Source organism: Heloderma suspectum, chromosome Z (assembly GCF_057233095.1).
Source record: "Heloderma suspectum isolate Gila_16-S chromosome Z, 16-S_ref, whole genome shotgun sequence".
Classification (NCBI taxonomy): domain Eukaryota; kingdom Metazoa; phylum Chordata; class Lepidosauria; order Squamata; family Helodermatidae; genus Heloderma; species Heloderma suspectum.
In genome coordinates this window covers 18,307,068-18,318,701 of record NC_139476.1, presented here as the reverse complement: position 1 = coordinate 18,318,701, position 11,634 = coordinate 18,307,068, and the positions used below count along the sequence as shown (strand labels likewise).

The 11,634-nt window shown below is 49.0% G+C and overlaps 1 protein-coding gene across 2 annotated transcripts; it reads right to left on the bottom strand.

Annotated features, from left to right (window-relative positions):
* Nucleotides 1–432: 432 nt before the first annotated feature.
* Nucleotides 433–10,303, bottom strand: LOC146333823 (calcyphosin-like protein). Of its 2 annotated transcripts, XM_084825423.1 has the most exons (6): nucleotides 10,229–10,303; nucleotides 8,385–8,463; nucleotides 7,478–7,592; nucleotides 6,640–6,817; nucleotides 2,637–2,846; nucleotides 433–983 (listed from the first exon to the last, which is right to left on the bottom strand). In XM_084825423.1, the coding sequence occupies exons 3-6, from the start codon at nucleotides 7,558–7,560 to the stop codon at nucleotides 882–884; spliced, it is 573 nt and encodes a 190-aa protein (XP_084681549.1). In that variant the 5' UTR covers nucleotides 7,561–7,592; nucleotides 8,385–8,463; nucleotides 10,229–10,303; the 3' UTR covers nucleotides 433–881. The 2 variants fall into 2 exon arrangements, with proteins under 2 accessions (XP_084681549.1, XP_084681550.1); XM_084825424.1 differs by lacking the exon at nucleotides 8,385–8,463.
* Nucleotides 10,304–11,634: the final 1,331 nt, after the last annotated feature.

Sequence of the window (11,634 nt, the reverse complement as noted above, 5' to 3'; positions counted from 1 at the left end):
CATCACGACACCCTGTGGTAGCAGTTCCATATTTTATGCACTGTGTGAAGAAGTCCTTCCTTTGATCTGTCCTGAATCTCCCACCCATCAGCTTCACAGGATGGCCCCTCTTGGTTCTAGTATTTTGAGAGACGGAGAAAAATGTCTCCCTCTCCACATTCTCCACACCAGGCATGATTTTGTTAATCTCTCTCTTGTCTCCCCTGACCCTCCTTTTCTCCAAGCTAAGCAATCCCAGCTGCTGTAACCTTCTCTCATAGCGGAGACGCTCCAGACCCTCGATAATTTGAGTTGCCCTTTTCCAGCTCTACAATATCCTTTTTTAGGTGTGGTGACCAGAACTGGACACCACACTGTCCACCTTGCAGCTGGTAAGACTAGCCTCCCATAAACGTCTGGTCAGGCCCTTCTGGAAACAACAGCCAACAATCTCAAAGTCTGACATGAGCCATATTTTATTCAGGAGCAAGTCCCCTTGCATCAAAGGAAACCCTGGCCAAGGAAGCATGTCCAGGGTGACAGGCCTACCCACAACAGTAGAATGAACTGGTAGATTCCTGCAGCGGGAGAACAGACTCTGCCACTTCTGGTATTTCTTTCTCATACACTCCCTGCAAGCGGAAAAGTAGCAGAGGAGTGGGAGGAGAGCCAACTGTCCTTCGTGCCATGTGAACTAGCTTTCTACTTTCAGAGATTTAGTATACGGGAGGGGGGAATTCAAAACCTTTGCCCCTGCATTAAGCTGTGGGTGTGTTGGACAAAGTCCTACACCCAGCTGGTTTCAAACCCCTGCCCTGCATGCAATCTACTGCAGGACATTTGTGCAACTATATCTAAGTTTGGCCGGGTGGGAGGGGGGCTGTGTGTCCAATCCTGCCCCCCTACAGCTTCCAGGCCGCCTTCATCATGTCCACAAAATATTCATCGTTGTCGATAGAGGCACTGACCCCGCTGTAGTAGTTCAGGAACTCCTCGGCCGTGATCTGCAGAGATACACAATGCGTGTTTCAACGTCTTGTGCACCACAGGCAACTTTGGAACTGAAAGTGCGCTCCTTTAACATCTACGTTTTACCCTCCAGTTGTTATCCCATCTGGGAAGGGTTCCTCAGCCCCACCCGCCACCACTGCTCACCCCAATGTAAGATCTTGGGTTGACTTCTAGGTCTGCGAACAAGTTAGTTTGGCTGTTTTTTTATTATTATATTTATATCCCACCATTTTTCTTCCAAGAGGCTGGAGGCGGCTTACATAATCCTTCTCTTTGCCATCTTATCCTCACAGCCGGGAGAGGGAGGTCAGGTTGAGAGCAAGGGACTGGCCCAGATTCACCCAGTAAGCTTGATGCCCGAAGGAGGACTTGAAACCAGATCTCCCGAGTCCCAATCTTAAAACCCTAACCAGTGCATCACACTGGCTCACTGGCTTGTTGGGAAGGCTGACTTTCATCCGATACAGCCAACGCAGCCTGACTTCCAAAAGCTGCTTCCCCCCAGATGTTTTGAATTACAACGCGCAGCAATCCTGGCCACTGACCATGCTGGGTGAGAGATGCTGGGAGAATTATAGAATAATATGGTTGGAAGGGGCCTATAAGACCATCCAGTCCAACCCCCTGCTCAATGCAGGAATCCAAGTCAGAGCATCCCTGACAGATGGCTGTCCAGCCTCGTCTTGAACGCCTCCAGTGTGGGACAGCCCACCGCCTCCCCGGGGAATTGGTTCCTTTGTCATACTGCTCTAACGGTCAGGAAGTTTTTCCTGATGTTCAGCTGGAATCTGGCTTCCCGTCACTTGGGCCCATGATTCCGTGTTCTGCACTCTAGGATGATGGAGAAGAGATCCTGGCCTTCTTCTCTGGGACAACCTTTCAAGTCGTTGAAGAGCACTATCCTATCTCCCCTCAGTCTTCTCTTGTCAAGGCTAAACATGCCCAGTTCTTTCAGTCTCTCTCCACAGGGCTTTATTTCCAGTCCCCTGATCATCTTCGTCGCCCTCCTCTGAACCCTCTCCTTCTTAAAATGTGGTGCCCAGAACTGGACACAGTACACCAGATGAGGCCTAACCAGTACTGAGTGGAGGGGAACTAGTACTTCCCAAGATTTGGAAGCTATGCTTCTATTTATTCAGCCCAAAACAGCATTTGCCTTTTCTGCAGCCACATCACATGGTTGGCTCATATTCAGCTTGTGATCGACAACAATGCCAAGATCCTTCTCGCTTGTAATGTGGTTGAGCCACGTATCCCCCATCTTGCAACTGTGCATTTGGTTTCTTTTTCCTAGGTGCAGAACTTGGCAGTTACCCCTATTAAATGTCATTCTGTTGTTTTCTGCCCAGTGCTCCAGTCTGTCACAATCACTTTGAATTTTGTTTCAGTCTTCCAAAGTATTAGCTATCCCACCCAATTTTGTGTCATCTGCAGATCTGATCAGCATTCCCTGCACCTCCTCCTCTAAATCTTTAATACAAACGTGGAAGAGCACTGGGCCCAGGACTGAGCCCTGCGGTACCCCACTCGTTCCCTCTCCCCAGTTAGAGAAGATCCCATTGATAAGCACTCTTTGAGTCCGATTTGGTAGCTGCAGCCCCCTCCGCCCACCAGGAGTTCGTCCTGAGGGCTTCTCCGCCACTCACCTTCCCGTCTTTGTCGTGAGGGGAGTCAAAGCTGTCCAGGAAGGCCCGGAAAACCTGATCTTCAGTCCACTCCCCGCTCTTGAACTTGGGGTGGGACCGGCTGTTGTAGATGCCCTGGAGGTCCTCCACCGTCACCAGCCCATCGCAGGTCCGATCCAGTTTACGGAAGGCAGTGCCAATGATCTCCTTCCTGGCTTCGGACATGGGGGGCTAAAGAAAGACGCATCCAGGGGTGTTCTGCTTGGAAGCGCTCACTATTCTCCTCTGATATTATTATTATTTGCATTTCTATACTGCCCCATCCCCTTCATGGATCACTGCCTTGCTGTGGCGAAGGGGCTTGCGCAACTCAGTGAAGCCATAAGCTATGCCATGCAGGGCCACCCAAGACGGTCATGGCGGAGAGTTCTGACAAAATGTGGTCCACTGGAGAAGGAAATGGCAACCCACTCCAGGATTCTTGCCCAGAAAACCCCATGGAACGTATCACAAGGCTAAAAGAGATGACGCCGGAAGATGAGCCCCTCAGGTCGGAAGGTGTCCGATATACTACTGGGGAAGAGCAGAGGGAATTCCCAAGTAGCGCCAGAAAGAGTGAAGCGGCTGGGCCAAAGCTGAAAGGACACTCAGCTGTGGATGTGTCTGGTGGTGAAAAGAAAATCCGATGCTGTAAAGAACAATATTGTTTAGGAACCTGGAATGTCAGATCAATGAATCAAGGTAAGCTGGAGGTGGTCAAACATGTGATGGCAAGATTGAACATCGACATCTTGGGAATCAGCGAACGAAAATGGACAGGCATGGGCGAATTTAATTCAGGTGCCCATCATATCTACTACAGTGGGCAAGAATCCCTGAGAAGAAATGGAGTAGCACTCATAGTCAACAAAAGGGTGGGAAAAGCAGTACTGGGGTACAATCTTAAAAATGATAGAATGAACTCAGTACGAATCCAAGGCAAACCATTCAACATCACAGTAATTCAAGTCTATGCCCCAACCACTGATACCGAAGAAGCTGAGGTTGATCAGTTCTGTGAAGACCTACAACACCTTCTAGAACTAACACCAAAAAAAGATGCCCTCTTCATCATAGGGGACTGGAATGCTGAAGTAATCACCGGGATAACAGGCAAGCATGGCCTTGGTGTACAAAATGAAGCAGGACAAAAGCTAATAGAGTTTTGCCAAGAGAACACGCTGATCATAGCAAACACTCTTTTCCAACAGCACAAGAGATGACTCTACACATGGACATCACCAGATGGTCAATATCGAAATCAGATTGATTATGTCCTTTGCAGCCAAAGATGGAGAAGCTCCATACAGTCAGTCAAAACAAGACCTGGAGCTGACTGTGGCTCAGATCATGAGCTGCTTGTTGCAAAATTTCGGCTTAAATTGAAGAACGTCGGGAAAACCACTAAACCATTCAGGTATGACCTAAATCATATCCCTTATGAATATACAGTGGAGGTGAGGAATAGATTTCAGGGATTAGACCTGATAGACAGAGTGCCTGAGAAACTATGGACGGAGGTCTGTAACATTGTTCAGGAGGCAGCAACTCAATCCATCCCAAAGAAAAAGAAATGCAAGAAAGCCAAGTGGCTGTCTGATGAGGCTTTACAATTAGCTGAGGAAAGAAGGGAAGCGAAAAGCAAGGGAGAAAGGGGAAGATATATCCAACTGAATGCAGAGTTCCAGAGAATAGCAAGGAGAGACAAGAAGGCCTTCTTAAATGAACAATGCAAAGAAATGGAGGAAAACAACAGAATGGGAAAGACTAGGGATCTTTTCAAGAAAATCGGAGATCTCAAGGGAACGTTTTGTGCAACGACAGGCATGATAAAGGACCAAGAAGGCAGGGACCTACCAGAAGCAGATGAGATTAAGAAGAGGTGGAAAGAATACACAGAAGAGCTATACAGGAAAGTTCTTAATGTCCCTGATAGCCATGATAGTGCGGTCACTGAACTTGAGCCGGACATCCTCGAGAGTGAAGTCAAGTGGGCCTTAGGAAGCATTACTAACAACAAAGCTAGCAGAGATGACAGTATTCCAGTTGAGCTATTTAAAATCCTAAAAGATGATGCTGTTAAAGTGCTGCACTCAATATGCCAACAAATTTGGAGCACTCAACAGTGGCCGCAAGACTGGAAAAGGTCAGTTTACATTCCAATTCCAAAGAAGGGCAATGCCAGAGAGTGCTCAAACTACCGTACAATTGCGCTCATTTCACATGCCAGCAAGGTGATGCTCAAAATCCTACAAGCTAGGCTTCAGCAGCATGTGAACCGAGAACTACCGGAAGCACAAACTGGGTTCTGAATAGGCAGAGGAACTAGAGATCAAATCGCCAACATTCACTGGATCATGGAGAAAGCAAGAGAATTCCAGAAGAACGTCTATTTCTGCTTCATTGACTACGCTAAAGCCTTTGATTGTGTGGATCACAACAAACTGTGGCAAATACTTAAAGAGATGGGGGTACCAGACCACCTTACCTGTCTCCTGAGAAACCTGTACGAGGGTCAAGAAGCAACGGTAAGAACCAGACATGGAACAACCGATTGGTTCCAAATTGGGAAAGGAGTACGACTAGGCTGTATATTGTCGCCCTGCTTATTTAACTTATATGCAGAGTACATCATGAGAAACGCCGGGCTCGATGAATCACAGGTTGGAATTAAGATTGCCGGGAGAATTATCAACAACCTCCGATATGCAGACGATACCACCCTAATGTCAGAAAACGAAGAGGATCTCAAGAGCCTCTGGTTGAGGGTGAAAGAGGAGAGTGCAAAAGCTGGTTTGAAACTCAGCATTAAAAAAACTCAGATCATGGCATCTGGCCCCATCACTTCCTGGCCTATAGAAGGGGAAGAAATGGAAGCAGTGACAGATTTTACTTTCTTGGGCTCCAAGATCACCGCAGATGGTGACTGTAGCCATGAAATTAGAAGACGCTTGCTCCTTGGGAGGAAAGCTATGGCAAACCTAGACAGCATAGTAAGAAGCAGAGACATCACCTTGCCGACAAAGGTCCGTCTAATCAAAGCTATGGTTTTCCCAGTAGTAATGTATGGCTGTGAGAGCTGGACTATAAGGAAGGCTGAGCGCCGAAGAATTGGTGCGTTCGAACTGTGGTGCTGGAGAAGACTCTTACGAGCCCCCTGGACTGCAAGGAGGTCAAATCAGTCCATCCTAAAGGAAATCAACCCTGAGTGCTCATTGGAAGGACAGATCCTGAAGCTGAAGCTCAAATATTTTGGCCACCTAATGCGAAGAGAAAACTCTCTGGAAAAGACCCTGATGCTGGGAAAGACTGAAGGCAAAAGGAGAAGGGGACAGCAGAGGATGAGATGGCTAGATAGCATCACCGATGCAATGAACATGAACTTGAGCACACTCCAGGAGAGAGCGCAGGACAGGAAGGCCTGGCGTGCTGTGGTCCATGGGGTCACGAAGAATCCGACATGATGTAACGACTGAACAACAACAACCGCCCCATAGCTGAAGCTCTCTGGGTGGTTTACAAAAGTTAACTTAATACTTACCGGTGACTATTCGCCCCCCAAACTCAACCGTCAGGCTTGGTCTCCCTTTGAATACCAGTTACTGAGGGAGGGTTGAATTCACGCCCTGTTTGGGACCCACGCACTGAGAAATGTGGCTGTCAGTTAGAACCAGAATGCTAACTAGATCAGGGATGTTGAAATGCAGCCTGCCGGCTACGTTTTCAGCCCTCAGGCTGAAAGAGGTTTGAATCCCCGCCCCCGGACTAGATGGGCCCTCAGGTAAACTAAGCAGGGCTCCTATATTCATCTTATTCTAGCTAAATAGAGCATCTGCATTCAGGCACAGTCTACCTCTCAATACCAGTTGCTGGAAAGGGGCAAATTGCAAAGGCGCGCCGTTGCATAGCTTTTGTCTCCCAAACCTTTCCGAGCCCTGCTTAACCCAAACCATGGGCTCAGCCAGCTAACCCAGGCTCCACTCACCCGCAGGGCCTCCAGGAACTCATTAAAGTCCAGGGTGCCACTCCGGTTCTTATCGCAGAGGTGGAAGATCTCCTCTGCTTCGCCTCGTTCTAGAGGGACTCCAGCATCCTGGAGACCCTTCTGAAATTCCTCCAGGTCCAAAGACTTGCTTCCATCGTCGTCCATGATGCGGAAAAACCTGCAACAAGGGAGAGAGAGAGAGGGAGAAAAGAGACTGAAGTCAGTCCATAAAGGGGAAGATGGTGTTTCTTTGCTGCTATTCTTGCCAGAGGCCAGAACATAGTTTTGCTTGCAGAATTCGTCTTCCGGAGAGACTCTCGGCTTTCACTCAAAACAACGAAAAGCAGATACTAGTCCTTAGGGAGGGTAAGATACGCTTGACAATGTTGTATGCACAACTCCATCTCCAAAGCAAGAGGCCCACTTGCCTCGCCTGTCAAAGTTGCAGAGCTGAGCCCGTGGAAGAACGGGCTTCTGCAGGAGATGGAATCAAGGAGATGCTGCAAAGCTGGGGTGTCGAACCTCTTTCAGCCTGAGGCCTAGATTGCATTTTGGAGAAGCTCTCGGGGGCCACATTCCAGTAGTGGGTTGGGGCAAAAACCACCAGCCTGTTTTGGCTTATAGCTCTTAGTGCCGGTAGCTATGCTGCAGGAGAGGCATTTCAACGTTTTAGAATGGGGAGAAAAACCACACAAAAGCCAAAAAACAATTAGGGGAAGCGGATGGGGCAGGGGAAAGTGTGGCCATCTGGGGAACCTGAGAGGGCCGGGTTTGGCCCAAGGCCTTCAGTTTCCCACCCTGGCTGTAAAGCCTCTGAGCATTTCTCGCACCCTCATACCTGGCCAGTCCCTTGATTCCAGAAGCGCCTCTTTGCAAGCACTTTGCCCGGAGCCTTTCAATGGCACCCACACCAGCCTCCATGTTGCTCTCAGTGGCGTAGTGTCAAAAGGAGACTGCAAAAGAAAACAAGCAAATCTGGTAAACATCCCTCATCTCTTCCCTCTTGCTCAGCCTCAAAGGGCTTCCGTTTGATGCTATTCTCCTTATTAGATTTATTATTTAGGCCCCCGTTTTCTGCTTAAAAACACCCAATGTGGCTGCACCAGGAAGCCCAGTGTCTCCAGTTTACTCACTCAGGACTTCAGCTCTAGGGAAGGCTGCTATAATTTGATCTGGCCACCTGTTTGCCATGGAAAGTCATGAAATCTATTAGCTCAGGGATCTCCAACTTTTTTTTTTTTAGAGTCGGTGGACCCATGTGGAATTTTGAGCAAGTGACGTGGGTGCTCTTACAAAATGGCTGTCACGGTTGGCCAGGCCAGTCACCAAACACTCATTTCCTAGAAGACAAACCAGCGAGAGATGAAAAGCCACTTGCCCACAAACCTCAGCCCAGGGCAGAGGTGGGCTCTGAGGTTCGAAACACCAAAGCCGCTTTTTGGAATCCAAATAAAGATGGCGCCAAAGGTCAGCGCTTCGCTTTACAGCAGGCCGGGCTCTGCCCGTTAAAGAATCATTGCTTTTAATTAAAAAAAAACTCATAAGAAATAAAGTACAAAGCAGGAGAAGCAGGGAGCTGGGCAGCTACAAAGAGACGTGTCCATGGCCACACTGGTGACACCATGTTGGAGATCCCAGGGTTAGCTTATCGGTAATGTAGTGTCCAGTTCAGGAGTGCCGGGTCCCTTCATGGCAGTCACAGCCAAGCCCTGTCACAGTCACGCCCCTTTCTAAGATGGTACAACCTTGTGAGATATGCAGCCTTCAACTGGGATCCAAAAACAGCGCAGCTCAGAATAAGGCAGGGGTATTTCAATTGGACATCTGAGAAAAAAGGCAGGGGTGTTAACATCTTTCTCACCCACTCACTCAAACACATTTTGGATTTCAAAATATGACACTCTATGGAAGCACCACCCTCTCAACTCTGCCCTCATGGACAGATCCCTTCTCATTTCGATAGCCCCCTGCACACTCCCTTAGCGCCCCAACATTACCCATTAGCCTTCCCTAAGCTCCTCCCTCCTGCTCCAGCAGAAACATCCACACACCCAGCTGGATTGAACTACACATGCGCACGCACACAGAGTGATGTAGTGATCAGATGGGAAATGTGACAGTCTCACGTGACAGTCTCCAAGGGCAGTCCAAAAATTTCAGGCAGCTGTGTCGATCCATATCAACCAACCAGTTCTAGGAGTTTTTATCTCCACCAGGAGCCCATCTTTGGTAAAGTGGATAGGTCTCCATTGCCCATTCCAGTCTTAGTCATCCCAAATACTTTGCATTCCAACAGGGAACAATAAATTGTTGCTTGAAAAATTCATTGCCCCCACAGCTACAGCAAGGATCGCAGCTGAGTTCAGAGGGAACAGGGAATCCTGAGCGGGGTGGCTGATGACATCAGAGTCCCTGCTCATGAAAAAGGGCCAGGGCTGCGTCCCTACGAGCCCTTCCTCTACGACAGCACTGTAGCTTATTATATTTATACTCTGTTTTTCAGCCCAGACTGCCTTCCAAAGTGCTTGGAATTGAAATCTGCCAGAAGAGACAATATAATGAGCTGAGTGGATGCATTTATGGTGGGGAGAGATGGGGGAATACGTATAGCTCGCTTTTCTAGCACCATGTGCAAAGTATTCCCATTAAATATTCTCCCTGCAGCTTCCATGGCGGGGTGTTGCCCTCTTAGTCCATTGCAGGAAAATACGGCTCAACTGCGGTTCTATATACCCACTTACCTCGGAGCAACCCCCATTAAACTCAGTGGGACTTATGTCCGAGTAGATACATCTAGGCTTGCACCATTAGCCTTTAATAACAAAATGTCTTGTGCGCCATAAAGATGAATGCACTTACTCCAGCACATGCTTTCATGGATTATAGCCCACTTCATGAGATGCACATAATACTATGGAGAGTTTCAGTGTGGAGTAGGAATTAGCTTGTTGGATTGGGACACGAGAGGCCTGGGTTCTAGTCCTCACTTGGCCACGAAGCTCACCGGGTGACTTTGGGGCAGTCACTGACTCTCACCTTAACCTACCTGGCAGGGTTGTTGTGAGGTTAAAATGCAAAGCAGGATCATGGACGCCGCCTGGGGTCTGTGTGTGGGGTGCTTGCAAGAGGAAAAAGGGTGGGATAGAAATCTAGTAATAATCGCATCATCACAGGCTCAGCCTGGATTACCTCACAGGGTTGTTGTGAGGACACAATGGATAATATCCATGGCTTTGATAAAATTGGCTAAAGTCAGTGAACATTTATGCCATAATAAATGCGTGAAGTCTTTAAGGCAGCATTCCCCAACCTGGGGAACCTTCAGATGTGCTGGACTACAGCCTGGGGGATGATGGGAGTTGTAGTCCAACACCACTGAATGGCACGGGGCTGGGGACAGCTGCTTTTAAGGTGCCCCAGGACTCTTGGCTGGTTTTGCTGCAACAGACGAACGCAAGGGCCAGCCTCGGCATTAAATGTGCCCCAAGACTTTTGCTGCTTCTTTCCCTGAAATGAAAGGACGGGTGGTGGCAATTACATGCGCATCAGCCCCTCTCCAGCTGGGTTTTCTGGGATGTTTGGCACCTACCTGGAAACCCCGCTCACTTGCGCTCTCCGAAACCGTAATCCCAGCGAGGCGGTTGTGTTGTCCGAGCCCGTCTCTATCGCAACCAGCACCTTGCTTCCTGGTTCCGCCTCCTCTCCAGCGCTGGGCCAGGCTCTGTGCTGGAAAGAACCCAAGGGAAGGCAGGCAGATCAGCAACGTGGCAGCAGTGCCCCAGAGCGGGCATCACACCTCTGGCACTGCCAAGCGTTGCTGGGAGAGGCGAGGCGAGACCCACACAGCCGCGTTCGGGAGAAACATCCCCAGGTTTGGCTGGGATCGTGCATTCCAGCTCCCGGATCAGGGTGGCCACTGACCCATCACCCCCAAAAGGGGACACCCCCACTTGCACATTTGCCACCTACAAAATCAAGTGTCTTGGTGCAGACTTAGAAAGAATGATGATTAAAGTATTATAAATAAATAAGCTCTTGAAAGGGGCAACTTCAAGCCCCCCTCCTTCTGGTTCCTTGACTTTAAGCCAGACTCACACCCGTCAGCACATCAAAGAGAGGACCCCCTCTGTGAAATAGGACACTTTGCCCCCCCCCATTTTGCCACACCATCCTATGCACGTTTAGACAGACGAAAGTCCGACAACTCCCAGCATTCATACAATCATAGAATAGCAGGGTTGGAGGGAGCCTACAAGGCCATCGAGTCCAACCCCCTGCTCAATGCAGGAATCCACGTCAGAGCATCCCTGACAGATGGCTGTCCAGCCTCGTCTTGAAGGCCTCCAGGGTGGGAGAGCCCACCACCTCCCCAGGTAATTGGTTCCATTGTCGTATTGCTCTGACACTCAGGAAGTTTTTCCTGATGTTCAGCCGGAATCTGGCTTCCTGTAACTTGAGCCCATCTTCCGTGTCCTGCACTCTGGGATGATCAAGAAGAGATCCTGGCCTTCTTCTCTGTGACCACCTTTCAAGTACTTGAAGAGTGCTATCATATCTCCCCTCAGTCTTCTCTTCTCGAGGCGAAACATGCCCAGTTCTTTCAGTCTCTCTTCATAGGGCTTTGTTTCCAGTCCCCTGATCATCTTTGTTGCCGTCCTCTGAACCCTCTCCAGTTTGTCTGCATCCTTCTTCAAGTGTGGTGCCCAGAACTGGACACAGTACTCCAGATGAGGCTGAACCAGTGCTGAGTAGAGGGGAACTAGCACTTCCCGGGATTTGGAAGCGATGCTTCTATGAATGCAGCCCAAAAGAGCATTGGCCTTTTTTGCAGCCACATCACATTGTTGGCTCATATTCAGCTTGTGATCGACAACAATGCCAAGATCCTTCTCGCTTGTCATGTGGTTGAGCCACATATCCCCCATGTTGTAACTGTGCATTTGGTCTCTTTTTCCGAGGTGCAGAAATTGGCACTTACCCCTATTAAATGTCATT

Coding starts and splice junctions, on each gene's coding strand:
- LOC146333823 (XM_084825423.1), bottom strand. CDS start 7,560: ATGGAGGCTGGTGTGGGTGCCATTGAAAGGCTCCGGGCAAAGTGCTTG. Junction 2,847..6,639: donor AGTTCCTGGAGGCCCTGCGG/GTGAGTGGAGCC, acceptor GTCTTTCTTTAG/CCCCCCATGTCCGAAGCCAG. Junction 984..2,636: donor CTCACGACAAAGACGGGAAG/GTGAGTGGCGGA, acceptor GTATCTCTGCAG/ATCACGGCCGAGGAGTTCCT.